We start from the raw sequence: 16,768 nt of genomic DNA on the forward strand, positions 1-16,768 counted from the left end.
GAATGTCAGCTCCGACATAGCTGGCATTTTTGTCTACTTTATTCGTGACTGTGTCCCCAGAACCTAGAACAGTGTCTGGCAAATCGTAGGCATTTGATACATAATTGAATACTGGAGAATACAGGAAAGCCCAATTTTATCATCTATGACTTCATAGTTTGCAAACATGTGCAACTTCTATGTATATCAGCTAATTATTAATAAAAGAAAGTTAGATTCATATTAAACAGATCAAGAGTTTGGCTTCATAAAGGAAGATATACCCTTGAATAGAATTTTAAAATATTTATTTTTAGGTTCACCAATTTTTCAATTATAGAACATAAATTAAGGGCTGACATTAAGTGGAAATATCATAAAAGTTAGAAGAGCTGTTCCTTTAGGGAATAAAAGTATCATGTGGGGAAAGGATTTCTGGGAAGTCGACTATATAAATCCATATTTCTGACATTTCTTCTTCCTAAGTCTTCCTGGGAATGAAGCACTAACATAAGCTACCCGAATCTCTGGCTGTGGAATCTTGGGACAGTGACAAGATGCTGGGCCTCAACGTCTGGGGTGTCCTTGAGTGGAAAAAGCCAAAGAAACCGGAGACCCTTATGGGAGTTGCACGGAAGGGTCCTTATGGTAGAAGCCAGTGAATTTATAGGAGCAGATGACAGGGCCTCACAGACCGTTTGGGTGGGTCCCCTGATCCTGCTGGTACCAGCAGTGCTGAGGGCAGCTGGGCCTGCTGTGTAGCTGGGTAAGATTCAATTTCCTCCCCTCACTCCACACCCTCCCCTCTTGCCTGAGCAAAAGCATCACTATTTTAAGCTATTTTGCTGTCAGTTCCAGAGTAACAAAAAATGCTTTGACACTATCTTAGAGACCCCAGGAACCTGAACTCTACAGCTTCAAGGAAGCTGACAAAGATGATCAGCCAGAGAAAAATTACAATTCATTTAAAGGACCAAGGAACTTAAGAAAGGGCTATCAGTCTGAACAGTGAGAACTGGTGGCTCCTACTGAGTCAGAAATAATGGAAGAGACAGAACAGACCTACAATAAAAGAGAAATAGCTACTACTCTCAAGTAGGTGAAATCAAAGAAAAAAAAACCCTCTGAAACTAAAAATAGCTCACCAGGAGTTATGCAGTGAGTCTAAATAGCTGCTTTTAAAAATATCTGCAACAGTAAAATCTGAGCACTATAAAACCTTCTTGTTGCTAAAATAGCAAAGAAATCAAAGTCTAGAAATCTGATCTCTCTGCCCTCTGGGCAGAGATACCTTATGCAAACGGCTGGTCAGGGTAGGGGTTCTTTCAATAGCAGAATTATGGGATTTTTTTGTTGTTGTTGACATGGATATAATTCTTTCAGCTCTTCTGAAGTTAAATTATTTAAATATCAAGTGTTTGGGGGTACTCCACTTTTTTAAGAATCCTAAAAGTTGAAAGGTTATAACAGGATTATTTTAACACCCTCTCCACATTTCTAAAAATTCAAAATAAGCTAATCCTTGGACCAACAATAGTTATCCCAGGGAAAATCTTGTGTTCTTAGAACCTAAATCTTAGCACGGTCTAAATCCATGCGACTATTGACAAGCACCACAGAAAAGACCCTCTGTGTCCAACTGTTTGAAAACTGTATTTCAGATTTGCTAAGATAATGTCCAGTCTACGCCGAGTGTCTGAAAGCACAACGTTTGAACTTAAACTCAGTGCTGAAAAGTCTGCCAAGTCGTGGGTGAATAGAGATTGCTTAAAATGCTAGTCTTCTCTTGAAGGAAGTGACACTTGAGGTTTCCCCGCCACCCTACAAAATCTAGAGATTTGCATTGTCCCTGCTAGCCGCCAGGTCTTACTTGAGATGTGCCTTCAAACCCTGCTAATTCCCTTTGTAGCTTCGCGTTTCCAGTATGCTGACACTGGGTTGACCCTGAGTTCTACATAGTGGCACCATCTTTGTTTTCTCTGACAAATAGGGAGTTTCTTTAAGTCCCTTGCTGCAGAGTTGCCAGGGTCTGTGCCCCTGCCCCTCGAGCTCGTGTGTTCTGGAGACTCAGCGTTAGGGGGTCGTTCATTGAGGCTGCGGGTGTCGCTGCTGTCTTTGACCCTGGGAACCTGCCAGTGTCCCTCCCTCTGCCCTTTCACCCTTCCCAGCGCTGGTCCTTGGATTTCCGGGGCCTTGAAAATTTTGTGCCACTTTAAAAATGGCAGAAAAAAAAATTTTTTTTTCTTTCTTCAACTTTTTTCCATGCGCTCGTGAAGATAAACCTCCATTGATCACTTATGTGAGTTATTCTGACTCTTTGAGAAACATCCAGGTGACTTTTAACAGCTGAAATTGGCTTCTTAATTTGGTCTCCTCTTTCACCCTGGTCTGTTATTTGGGAACTTCTCTTCCCTGTGTGGGTCAGTTATTCCCAAGTCCTAATTCAATAAATTTCTCAAGCAAATTCCCTCAGAGCAGTGGTTCTCAACTGGGGGTGATTTTGTCCCCTTGAACCCAGGGGACATTTGGCAAAGTCTGCAGACATTTGTGGTTGTTATAACTGGGAGATTGCTACTGGTCTCTAGTGTGTCTGACCCGGGATGCTGCTACATGTCCTATAAAACACACGTCAGCTCCCACAGCAGTGACTTATCTGGTCCCAAAGTGCCAGTAGTGCCAAGGTTAACTCTTACCTCGGAGTGTTATGATGTCCGTGCCCCATGCAATAAATATGTCACCTTCAAACCTGCCTAACAATGGTTCAAGAATTCAATGCTCCCCTTCGAAGGCTTCTCTGCAACCTGCCCAGCTGTTCCATCATCACGTGCTGGAAGTTCTATTCTTTAAACGGTGATTCCAGTCGCTCTTCTTAGAGATTTCCCCTGAAGCTTTAAAAGGGAGTCTCCAAATGTCTTCCTCGACAGGGTCCCTCGGGAGCATTGCGGTTTGCACGGCTTGAAGCCTCTCCTGCTATTTCTTTCCCTAACGACGTCTACACTGTCTCTGCAGCAGTACCGTCCTAAAGAGAAATTTAGAGTGAGTTTACTTTCTTTATGCTCTTTTATCTGTGCAGGCAGGTCTTCACTGTACCATTTCCCCTTCCTTTCGATAGAATCTGCCCACTGCACTCTCTGCTTTTCTCCCCGCAAAATCTCCTAACTTTTTTTTTTTTTTTTTTTTTTTTGAGACAGAGTGTCGCTCTGTTGCCCAGGCTAGAGTGCCGTGGTGTCACCCTAGCTCACAGCAACCTCAGACTCCTGGGCTCAAGCGATCCTCCTGCCTCAGCCTCCCGAGTAGCTGGGACTACAGGCATGTGCCACCATGTCCGGCTAATTTTTCTATATATGTTTTTAGTTGTCCATATAATTTCTTTCTATTTTTAGTAGAGATGGGGTCTCGCTCTTGCTCAGGCTGGTCTCGAACTCCTGACCTCGAGTGATCCTCCTGCCTCGGCCTCCCAGAGTGCTAGGATTACAGGCGTGAGCCACCACGCCCGCCCTTAACTTCTTTTGGTATAATCAACCCATATTGCTTTATTTTTATTTTATTCTCCCACTGCTGCTGTCCTGATGATAAGATGGAAACATTTTTAAAACTGATTCAGTCACTGGTTGATTTCTTGAGAAAATTTAATTCTTAAAGTCATAGGGCAACGGCAAAAGACCTTTTAGGTGGCCCTATTGGCATTTGGATATATATTAATTTCATTGATTTTTTGAAAAATCTGGATCCTAGAACATGATATATTCTCTAACAAAGCCCTTTGTTTTATCTGACCTGTCCGTTGACACACCTCTGAGGCTGCAGCTGTAATATGTGTCTCCAAACCATAGGACAGAGCTGGGATTATGTAACTGACAGACCTAGAGACACCCTGAGGTGACACGAAAGGGTGTGACTCCCAGGGGCAGAAGAAGAATCTGAGATGACTCCTCACCAGCTCATTCCTTGACCCCAAATACAATTTAAAACAATATGCAAAAGCTAACAGCACTCCCCATTTACTTCTGCCACCAAATCACAAACTAGTTCTTGGTAAGCAACCTTAACTTAAAGCCTGATCCTGTGATTTGATTTAAAAATATAGTAAAAAAAAGGCAAAAGATGATTGTGTGCATTAATGCCTAAAATATCTATGTTGTGAATGTTACCCTCTTGGAGGTGAGGTTTTACAGTGACCAAACGACGTCTTTTTCCTTTAACCAAGTGGTTCTCAAACTGAGGTGCATGCAAGGAACACTGGAGACCATTATTAAAAAACGATAAGGCCTGCATCCTACCCCAGAGATTCAGAGGTAAATGTTATACAGTGTAGGCCAAATTTCAGTGCTTGTGTTTAGATCTCAAGGTTTGTGACCAATGCAGCAAAGCTTAGAGTTTGGAAGTGATAATTGTAATAACCCGTTCTTTCTCTCCCTGAATGCGCAGATCCAAATAAGGAATACACAGAAAACGCAGAAAAATTGAGAGCAAAACAACAGCTTCCCAACTGGGAAAACAAAATTTATGACCATTTGAATGGCCTAATATTTTCTTTGTTGAATTGAATTTACCCATATCAAAAAGGATTTTGAGAAAGGATTTGGTTAACACCTGAATTCTAGTCCCCCCCAAAAATGATGCTTACGCCTGGGATAGTGAGTCACACTTGGGAAGAGGCAGGGGGAAGAGGGAGCAGCTATATCCTCACTGTTTTATCAGAGCAAAACATAGTATGAGGAGGAAAAGAGCATTCAATCAGCACCAATTTGATAAATTTAAAAGGTAGTGAGAATTACATTTACATATTTCATTTCTGAATATAGTTGAAATTACAAACCATAAGAAGGGGTATTCAATAATAGTGCGTGACCTTAATCATTAATAAATGTATTGAGTTCTTTGGTTAACATAAACTTTTTGAAATGCTTAACTGGGTTGCATTTTCATCTTATAGAATCCTGGTGAAATATTCATTATTTTGAGAGATGAAGTCACTGTTGATACTGTGGAGGTTGAATTTACATCAAATAACAAGCAAGTGAGAACACAGCCAGCCCCCTGGAATAAGAATGTCTGGTGCATGAAAGCTTTAGGTAAGAATTTTTATGATTTAGTAAGTATACAACATCATTCTGAGTTCCTTCCAATAAATTTATGATAAATGGTTTCACTTCCCTGCAGAAACTAATATTGTTCTGCAGGTGTTTCCTGTGTTTATCACGTACCCAAGGTTGTTATTATTAATCTGGATTTGCAAAAGTAAGAATGTGTAAATTATGAGAAATTAGTTTGCATACCATGTAGTGAGATGAGACCCAGTAACATCACACATTTTAAAACATGTTGGCAGAGAGCACTTACTTTAATATACACCAGCTATTAAACATGGAACTAAATTATTTGTTTTATTATAACATTAGGATTAGCAGATATTTGGATTTTTATAATGAACTTTATTCTTCTTTCCTGTTCTTTTTTCTCCCAAGCCTCTATTTTTGATTGTTCTGGAAAGCATATTTTTTTTCATTATTTTATCATCATGGTATAATTTCTACATATGATCTTCCCATCTTTTCCTTATTTCATTTATGAAACTAATCATTTGATTATCTATTTTTGCTTGAGGCATGCTAAATTATATCAGATTTAAAATTCCAGATGGAATAACCACACTTGCCACAATAATTGCACTGAAATCAAAATTTAATATATTAATTTATTACTATTTTAATATAAATGTAAGATTACTTGGCTTTTAAATTATTGATATCTTTTTATGATCAGAGGATCAAATTACCTTATGAAACTTCATAAATGTGAACTTCATAAAATATTTTGGAATAAAAAGATGCTCAATCTTATTATGAATTTGGAAATGTAGTAGAAACATTTAGGATTAAAGAGTGTGTCAAACACATCCTGAGCTGCTTTTTGTCCTTTTAGAATGTGGCTATTATGCAGTCCATGTACAGAGCATTTACACATCTTCATTTGTGTTCTGCAAAGGATGTTTCCGCTTCATGGATTTCCTTGCACAGTTTAGGGCAGAGTTGGATTATAAGGAAGACAGACTCCATAGTGAGCATTTATAAACATTTCCGACACAGCTTCCTGTCCTGGACAAGCATATGCAGAAGGATGTGAGAAAAAACTCTCTTTCCTTTTCCTTTCTTGTCTCAAAGCTCCTTGCTTCATATGTCACATTCTTAAATGAGTTAATGAGCAATAATTTCCAATTAATTAGTTTCAGAGTTTAAACTAAATCTAGTTAGACTCAAGTCACTATAGAAAAATCGGTATTGCAAATTAAGAAGTACTTAAATAATATTTCCCAAATAGACCAAGATGTCAAACATAATTATTCACATTACTTCAGATTTTTTGCTCAGACTACCTACTGGCTAAGAGTAGTGCAAAGAATAAAACATGTCAAAGTTCAAACTGTTTATCAGAAAAGCAAAAAACTATAATTCCATGTTGCTGAAGATATACCAGGGCACAACATGGACTGTGTGGTTAAATAACAATTTGTAGTAAATACATACATAAATCGCTATTTACCAGCTGTACTAATTAAACTTCTCTTTCTTTCAAAATGGTGTGTTCTGTAAATTAATAAGAGATTTTCTTCCAAAATGTTGGTTGCCACGTAGCAATATACAAGATGGTACCACGAGCCTGTCTGGGAATGCAGATGGGCGATGCCTCAGCAGAAATGGGCCCAGATCATTGTTTTCTCTGCCTCATGGCACTGTGTCTTGAAATGTTTTGAACCCTGGTAAGAACTGTATTTTGCATTATGGCCCCAGTACATAGTCACAAATACATAAAGAAAGCAAAGGTTTAAAAGTAGTACTTAGACTAGTGGTTTTAGCCCCAACATATGAACAGCCCCTTTTTACACGAAAAAGCTGAACAAACTAAAAAATAGAAAAACTTGAACCCATCAGAGAACTAAGGTTGCGGGGTACAGGGGCAGAAAGGTGATACCTTTCCTTGCCCATCATAAGGATCCCAGGTGGCACTCCTGTCACAAAAGACAGACGAACAAGAGAATAGTATAACGAATATGTGTCATCAAAGTGTTACGTGGCACAGCAGCCGTCAGAAATGGAGACCCAAAGAGCCAAGGAAAACTGTCCATTCTTACACGTAGGTTTGATGAGGCACAGTCAGCCATGCACAAAGGTGACTGAACAAAAGACACGATCTATTGGCGACAGACTTGGGAGGGATCCAGTAAGGGCTGTCTCTTTCGCTTCCTCTTGGCCTTTCTGTGAAGGGTCTTTCCTCTCAGGCATGGGGCAGGACGCCTCTGAAAGCAGGATCTTTAAGGGAGAAGGGAGACCTGTATAGGTTTTACGGCATGCTTGGGGGAAGAGGAGTCCTGATTTCTATGACCTGCCTTAGAGAAGAGAAGTTGTGGTTTCCATGACTTACTTTGGAGAAGAAAGAGTGGTAGGAGACAGGAGGATGGAAGAAAGTCAGAAATGTCTTTCATCTGAAGCTTTTCCAATCTTCTTCAGTTCAAAGTGTTCAGCACACCAAGGCACCAAACTTTGGGTATCATGCTCTGAGCCCTGACAAGGGCAAACCACTGTCCAAAACCTGAAGAGAAAAGTGAATCCAAGGAATGACACCTAAGATCCACTTTCCTAGAGCAGAAGTCACGGGAGCCACAAACTAGTAGGAGCACTTAACTGTTAATTTCCATGAGTTACTGGAAGCTGAGTATAGAGTAATGTGAGAGTGAGAGACTCCTGGGGACTGTAGTTCTAGGGGGCGCCCACACTTTTGTGGGATTTACTTCCAGGAATCCAGCGGATTCGCGTAGTAAAGATCTGAGAAGGATCCCAGGGAGTCTCTGGCTGAACCAGAGGAAGAACAACCATGGTGAAATACTCCAGCACGTTCTCTGTAGCATAGACCTACTTTCCAGGGGAAAACACTTTATCAGAGCTTTGTCCCAGCTGGGGAAGGGCAGCGTCTCTCTGCAGCCCCTTCTCACCTGCCTGGCTCACTAAGGGGGAGAAGGAAAAGCAATACCACGGCAAAAACACTTGGAAAGGCCCAGCCAAGAATCACTAAGAGTAAGACTTAATCATAAGACTATAGAATAATTTCCCACCCCACTACCTTATGGTCACCACCACAACAGGCTTCCCGTATGATGACTGTGGATTACTGTTTTGTTTTTTTTAAAAAAAAAAAAACCTGCAGGACTCATACTTTCTCTGGGGAAAGTACTTAGGAAAGTACAAAATCAAGAAAGGTGACAAAAACAAGGACAACAGGGGAATTTGAAGCCTCTGGCACCTACAACTACAGCAAACATTAAATACAGCCCGAATCCGAAACAGATTACTATAAGTCCTTTCACTCTAGTGTTATTTAGTTCAATTCTTATTATCTGATACAACACGTCTGGTTTTAAATCAAAAATTGCAATGCATGCCAAAAGGCAAGATAAAACACAGTTTCAAGAAACAAAGCATGCATCAGATCAGACTTAGGTGGGACACAGATAATAAAATTATCAAGGGGGAATTTTAAGTAACTGTGATTAAGGTGTTAAGCGTTCTCATGGAAAAAGTAGACAATTTCCAAGAACATATGGATTATGTAAACAAAGAGAAATTTTGTGAAAGAAGAAAGAATCAAAAGGGAAAGCTGGAAATAAAAAATACTACATCTGAAATAAAAATAACTGATAGGCTCATTAGTAGACTGGACATGGGTGAGAAAAGAATTATTGAAAATTATCGAACTTGAAATAGGTCACTGGAAACATCCCAAACTTAAAACCAAAGAGGAAAAAGAAATTGTTTTTGTTTTTAAAAAAGACAGAACTTCTAAGAAATGTGGAACAATTTCAAAAGGTGTAACGTACATGTAATTGGAATACAAGAAGAAGAATGAGAAAATTAAGTGTAAGAAATATTCAAATATTGATGACAGATGCCAAAACAGAGACTTAGGAACCTGAGATAACACAAAGTGAGGTAAATTTAGAAAATTGACACCAGATATATCATATTCAAACTGCAGATACTGAAAACAAAGAGAAAATCTTACAAGACAGAGAAAAATGAATGTTTTACCTCTAGAGGAACAAGTATAATAATTATATTAACCTTCTCCTCAGAAACCATACAAGCAAGGAGAGAATGGAGTGAAATACTTTGAGTATTGTAAAAAACAACCCCCCAACCTAGAATTCTATATTCAGGGAAATTATACTTCAAAAATGAAGGAGAAGTAAAGACTTTCTCAGACAAATTTAAAACAGGAAGGAACTCATTGACAGCAGAACTGCCTGCAGGAGGTTTTAAAAGTTCTTTGGGGAGAAGGGAAATCACATAGGTCAGAAACGTGGACCTACAGAAAGAAAGGAAGAAGGAGCACCTGAGCAGGATAAATGCAGGTAAAAATAGGGTCTTTTGTTTTCCTCATTCTTAATTGATCTAAAAGATAAATGTGTGTCTGCAGTAAACATAGTAACAATGTGTGGAGTGATCACAGCATGTGGATAAGTGAGATGAGTAACAACAATATCATAAGGGACATGAGGTGAGAATTGGAAATACTCTCTTACAAGGTACCTGAACTGCATGTAAAGTAGTATAATGTTGTTTGGGGATGGACTTAGATTTGTTAAAAGTGTATATTTCAGACTCCAGGACAACCTTTTTTTTAAAAAAAAAGATATGATTGATAGGATAAGGGGAGAGAAAATAGAATTATGAAATTCTCAAATAAACCAGAGAGAGCAGAAAAAATTGGCGTAGGGACAAGGAACAAAGAAGAAATGCAGGGAATGAAAAACAGTTCCAAACATAGTGGGTAGTAACTCAATCATTTACTTGAAGCCAAGTATTCACTACTTAAATTTAGTGAACGGTCTAAGAGCACCAATTAAAAGACAGAGCTTGCCAAAGTGGATAAAAAACAAGACACAACTACATGTCTTCTATAAAGAAACTCAATTTAAATATAAAGACACAGATAAATCAAAATTAAAAGGGATAGAGCAAGATAATACAATGCTAACACCAATCAGAAAAAAACAAAAGCTGGATAGCTGGGAGAGCTGTAATAATTTCATATAATGCAGACTTCAGAATAAGAAAAATCACCATATATAAAGAGGGACATTACATAATGATAAAGATATATTCTCTAAGGGAACAGAACAATTCTAAACACATATGCACTTTGACAACAGAGTGTCAAAATATGTGAAGCAAAAGCTGATAGAATTGAAAGGAGAAATAGACAAGTCCAGCATTCTGTATGAAGACTTGAATACTGTCTTTCGATAATTGGTAGATTTAGTAGACAGAGTATCAGTAAGTATATAGTTGACCTGAACAGTTTTATTAATCAACTTGATTTAATTGACATTTATAGACTACTCCATCCAACAGTGGAATATTCTTCTGAAACTCACATGGGAACTGAAACTCACTTGTGACATTCACCAAGCTAAACTACATGCTTCATCTTAAGAAATGCACCTTAATCAATGCAAAAGAATATAAATCATGTGAAATATATTCTCAGACCACAGTAGACCAGAAATATAAATCAGTAACAGAAAGGTACTGGAAAATCCTCAAACATTTGGAGACTTAAAAACATACTTCTAAAACATAATTTATAATCAGCGATAATACAACTTAAAGTCTGTGGGATGCAGAGAAAACTGTGCTTACAGGAAAATTTTATCATTTAAAAACCTGTAATAGGAAAAAAGAAACATCCAAAATTTAATAACCTATGCCCCCATCTTAAGAAACTAGAGAAAGATGAGCAATTTAAGTGTAAAGCAAGCAGAAGAAAATAAATAATAAAAATTAGAGCACCATCCCTTGATGGTCCCAAAACTCACACAAGGAGAAGTGGATAATCTGAATAGGTCTATATCTTAAAGAAATTGAATCATTAATTATCAACCTTCCATAAAAGAAAGCATCAGTGCTTTCTTTTCACTTGGTAACAATGCAGAAAAAAACAAAAATTATATTAAAGTACAGTTATGCTGACCAGTGAGGAAATCCTTAGATAGTCTTTTTCTAAGTAGCATCTTTTCCTTCTGGCACAATTCCACATATTAACCTGACATTTTTACTTGAGAAAATATCCTCTAGTTTTGCCATTTCCTCTTTCCTCTTAGCTCAATACCTTGATACACCTATAATTACTTCATTTTCTAGAAAACACACCTTCCTAATGGTCTCCTTAGATTTGTATCTGACAGGGACTGTTTTGTGCTAAAGGAATTTAAAGTTACTATACTTCTAGCTTATGCCAAAACTTGTGAAAATATATGTGAAGGCTTTAAACTAGAAATTTTAAGTATTTTTAAGCAGAAGGAAGAAGGTATTCCTCTGGTACCTATAGCATAGCTAGAAAAAAATATATAGCACAGCAGGGAGACAAGCAATTAAAAGTTGAAAGGAATGCATAATGTCTCCACAAAGATACAGAATATCTTTATTAACTAAGAAACTGTGCTCTGGATATTGTAAATTATATCTTTATATTTCATTAGAACAGCATGAAAAATCATGAAAAATACTTCAGGATATGCCAAATATTATCCTGAACCTGCTTAGGAAAATAACAATCTATAATAAATCTTTCTAGATATTATACTTCAGGAAAACAATTTTAACATATTTTAAATTGATACTGATTTTTTAGGCATGCCCAAAGTCTTGAAGTCATCTATCTTTATTTAATGATAATCTTCTAATGAAAACAGAGTCATGCTGATTTCAGTTCTCATGGAAGTTTTGGGTGGGTTCATTAATGTTTACCATATATAGGAAGGAGCTAAAACTGGTTCACAAAGGACACAGCTTCACAGACAATGGAAATACACAAGGAAAAGAGCTCTTAAATTAGTGGATTGGTGAAGTATCTATTTTTATGGACATAGGGAAATATTTTGAATATTCAGAAATACATTTGAATTATGTTTTTCATAAATGCCTTCAGTCTGGACTTCATCTGCAAGGAAAGACCACTTAAATCATGGGGAAGTAGAAGGTTGACAAAAACGTTTGAATGGCTTGGAATTTGAGGTTTGAAATAGAAATGGAATTCATTTTATCATTGCTCCTCTGTGATTACACTGTATTGTGTAACTGTTCCCGATGGGGCAGGGAGTTCCAGTCCTGCCTTCTACTGTTGGCCAGTTTTCCTCTCCGTGGCTGGGTGTCAGTCACGCCCTTGCTGGGTGTGGTGATCCTGACCCGTATCCATGCATCCTTCCAGTGTGAGATGCTAACTCGACTGCTTTAGTCTAGATGGTAAATAGCAGAATTTAATTTTACTCTCTTCTATTTGTGTCCTTCAATTAATTGGTTTTTATTTTTACTGAAGTGCTGTGAAATGTAGGCATCATAGTGAACAAAGTAAAATAATGCTCAAGCAGTATTCATGAAAAGGCCAACTCAATTATTAAAAAGGGCCTCCCAGCCGGAAGAATCCATCCTGCGTCTCTCTCTAATACACAAGTGGGAGTAGTAATTAGGTCTTGATCTATAATAATAGCTGCCACTCAACAGACATGAAAGTGTATACAGCAAATACAGTACTTCAAGGACATCTCTTTGGAGGGTTACTCTCACATCAACATCGTCCTCAGCGGAGTCACTGGTAAAGATTTGAGTCAACTAGTGACTCAATACATCAGAAATAAATTGTTCATTTTCATGTTAGATTCTAAAGAAAGTGGACTGTTGTAGGTATTCTGTATCAAAGAACTTCCAGATACCTTCTCACCATGTATCTCTCATGATTTATTGCCCAACTTTCTTTCAGAAGGTTAACTCTATGGTAAAACTCCTAATTTCAGATAAACAAAATTAATATCTTCTTTCAAAATCATTTTATGACTTACCACAATAAAACAAACATTTAAATTTAAAATCTACTGAAATCAATTTTTTTTTGCCTCCAGTAACACTACAACCCCCTTTGACATACGCCCACTGCATTAGCTGATGAGATGCGCTTTGAAACTTGCAGCGTTTTATTGTGGTTTCTCTTATATTCTCCATTGGATTGCATACTTCTTTGGGAAGCAAGAACTTCTATTTCTGCTACATACGTCTTTATAATACAGGTTAGGTGTTTAGTCAGGCAACAGAGGAGGAGGAAATTTCAGCTCCTTGGCCTAGTTAAGCTTAAGAGTGCTTTTGTTGTCTTCAAATTTCCCTGAGCAGTATTTTAAGAGGTCCTTTAACAGCTTCATGAGATAAAGTGAAATTCATACTTAAACCTTAGGAACTTTCAAATATTCAAAGCTCCTATATTTAATGACTTAGTCCAAACCCCAGACGGTTGGCTGATAGTTTTCCAGGATAATTTGGGAAATATCTCCATGACAGAGTAAAATCTTTTAAGGTTTGTCCTACAAATGAATTTAAAGAGCTAAATTTTGTTTGCTTTTGTTATACTAAATACAATAACTTTTCTATTAAAGTGATTTATTCTTATTATTTCATGGAAAGCCCTAAATTCTTATATAACTTTAAGTCTGTTCATATATTACAGCAGAATTCACAATGCATTTTATCAGTCACTTTGAACAGTTTTTTCTCAAAAAGGCTTTGGATGAATGTGTAGTAAAAATAGTAATTAAGTATCAGGACATTAAACCTTGCCTTTCACAGAGTTTTTCATTATAATCAACTGAATACAAGTTCTATAATTTCAGTCAGCTCTACTCTTTCCAAACACAATGTTGAGAAACTTGCCTATAATTAATCGAAATTTTCTTCATAAGATTAATGACGAACACCTAACTTTTGTTGAATGGCTTTACTTTTCTAAATTCTTAAGTATTATGTAGAAATGATTATAGACCACTATTTTAAAAAGGACATTAGTAAGTAGGAAGAAAAGATACAGTGCTTTACTTTTATTATAATTTTAACGTGTGTTTTTATCTTTTAAGTTTTTTTAAAACAAGTCCAAAATTGTACATTCCATTTTGTGGTTTCTAACTACTAAGGATTACAAAAATATTTTAAGTGCTAGAGGTTAGTAAAATTGTTATGAATTCTAAAAGGCTTTTTTCGTATTCTCTGAAAGATGTTATAGTATGAGTATGCATTACATAGTCAACTTCTAACTCTCCGGATTTTTTTGGTTTTCTTTTAATAAGAATTTCCTGCTGGCTTGGTCAACGTTGATGTCTACTGTGACGGAATCATTAAGGCCACAGCCAAGGTCAAGTACTATGCGCCAGCCAAGGTGGTGGGATGCCCATTGGGAGTGGTGGATCCAGGGGAGTGTTTGTGCCAGGTGAGTCGGTCTTTCCATGAACTTAATCATAACGTAAACCAAAGAGCTAATGAAGGATAAGAGGATTCATGCTTCGGTGCAAAATCTGAATGTTGATTGAATAAAAATGAATTACTGATCAATAGGAAGGGAAGAGGCCAACCTCTGTGGGGCAAAGATACAGACAAATTACTTTGCTTAGGTCAAGTCATTCCAGGTAATGACAATGAGAGACAGCTTTTTCATTACAAATAGCCCCTGGGATGTGCTCATTTTAACACTGTTAAAGAGCAGATAAAGAAAAAGGGATCAGAGAGAACTTCTAGGAAATTAATTTCCTCTTTATTCAGATATGGACAACACAAAATAAAATGAAAGTCAGATCGTCTGTCTGATGCTTTGATGTTAAAGAATCAGACAATCCAAAATACCACCAAAAAAGGAACATGTGTGAATCTGGAAATTGTTATTTTCATATGGACATTTCCACGTTCAGTGTATGTTTTCCTTAGATTCACCTATTACTGTTATCTGATTGTGAAAATTATTATTTTCTGTTAGTGAAGTTTATCGGGAATTCCAGAAAGACTAGAATTTCCTGGAAAGTATGTATCGAGGTATCTCAAGCCCCAGTTTGTTTGTCCAGTGTGACAAAGCATTATTCAGCAATTATCACTTGGTGAGTCCTTTCTAGTCCCTTAAAAGACCCTAGTTTGGGCCTTTTTCCTGTGAATGCCCAGCTCTCATGGATTTTGGAATGGAACAATTACATTTTGATTAATCTTAAGCCATTAGTTTAATTTCTGAATTTTATTTTTTTGTTGTTGTTACCTGATTCACTTTTAATAAAGAGAAAGAGTGCTTAATGTGGAACTTTTATCCCTTCGGTGTTTATTCCATCAGATTTTCAGATTGAAAGAAATGTCATTTCTTTTTGTAGTTACTTGATAATTAGATATACAATTTTGCTTAATTGACTTGATTTGGGGAGGGGTAGAGGGTAGAAGGGATTAGAAGTAGAGAAAGAGGTAGTTGAATTGAACAATGTGATCTTCAAATTTACCAGAAAATAGCCTATAAGATTTATAATAAAACTGTCAATGATAGTGTGTTTGACAGGTTTTCATGAAGCTTTACATGTTTAAACCAGTTTGGAATTGGAGGCTTTGTTATTTATTTCGTGTGACACATTTTTCTATTAGAGTTCTCTTTTATGAATGACATATTTTAGAACAATGGAAAAGGTAAAAATGTCTTAGAAAAGGACAGGGAGTAAACTACCATTTGTCAAACTGGGGACTCTGAGGACATTTGACAAAGTGTCTACATTGTAGTTGCAAGCAAGTACAGAAGTAATAGCTTGAAAAACAGATTGTTTCATTTTCTTGTGGCAAGTTACCTTATCTTCTACCTAAAAATTCTATTCATAACAAAAAGATTAATAAAGGCAATATATTGCATTATCAGTATTGCATCAGTGCAGAAACAAAGTAGTCCCTAAACACATTTTTGTGCTGGTTTTTCTGTTGGGGGTGGTTCTTTGTATATATTGAAAATTAAATGTAATTTATGACTCCTGGACAGTTTTTCAGACTGCTATAATATGCAAGTCATGACTTCGTCTACAGCTTGATGTGAATAAAAACTGTTTTTGCATAGTTTTTAGATAAGTAGAAAATTGTCTGTTTCATTTTTACCCAGAATGTCAGAAATGAGAGACAAGAAAGGGTTATGGCTGTGTATTAGGGTTTCTCCCGTGTACCAAGATCTGGTGGCTTAGTGCAGGGAAAAATGTTGGGCAGCTTGATTCAGATTTTACCACCAGGAAATAGCCATCGTAAGCCAGAGGTCTGAGTGCTGAATGGTGGAATTATTCTAACTTGGTAACAGCAGTTCATGGCGTGGCAGGGAGAGATGTCAAGAGATTAGTTTTAATTCATATCACTTAAGATAGGTCAAGAGGTTTTGCTACTGTCCTGAGGGGAAGTAGAAGTGTTGTGGGATTATAACAAACAAATTGCGAGACTGGGATCTCAGACTTACTGAGCCGTATTGCAACAGGAGGGAGAAAGGAAGGACTGCACGTTAGTCAGTTTCCCTAGAATCTGGGACTAAGCATGACATGGGGTCCTTCTAACTCTGCTGGCATGTGGACCGCACAACGTATCTGTAAATGCACGAAGACGGTGAAAGGCAGACTCCATCCTTGATGAAAGCCCCCGCAGAAGCGTTTCCTCGGTGTGGTTTAGGTTTGTTTGGCTTCACGGGAAGTGCCACACCCTGTCTCTCCTTGCAGGCCTTTGGTTTTCCCTTGTGCTATTTGACTTTGCTCCCACAGGGATGATATATTTAAAGAACTGTGTGAAAAGCTGTGCTTTTCCTTTCTCCTGTAGAACGGTTACAGTAATTGTTTCTTTTGTGTGCTGCTCTGTCACCTAATTGGGAAATTTGGAGAGTTTGCAAATGGTCCACTGAACATCCCTGTTCAAAACACAATGTACGTTGTAAT

At 37.4% G+C, this 16,768-nt stretch overlaps 1 protein-coding gene across 2 annotated transcripts in view; it reads left to right on the forward strand.

Annotated features, from left to right (window-relative positions):
• Positions 1–16,768, forward strand: part of BANK1 (B cell scaffold protein with ankyrin repeats 1) — a 237,814-nt gene that overhangs the window by 63,490 nt on the left and 157,556 nt on the right. For both annotated transcript variants that reach the window (XM_045536640.1, XM_045536641.1), the window contains exons 4-5: positions 4,916–5,054; positions 14,141–14,280. In XM_045536640.1, coding sequence (XP_045392596.1) covers positions 4,916–5,054; positions 14,141–14,280 — 279 coding nt within the window. The remainder of the gene's footprint in view (positions 1–4,915; positions 5,055–14,140; positions 14,281–16,768) is intronic.

Source organism: Lemur catta, chromosome 24 (genome assembly GCF_020740605.2).
Source record: "Lemur catta isolate mLemCat1 chromosome 24, mLemCat1.pri, whole genome shotgun sequence".
Lineage (NCBI taxonomy): Eukaryota > Metazoa > Chordata > Mammalia > Primates > Lemuridae > Lemur > Lemur catta.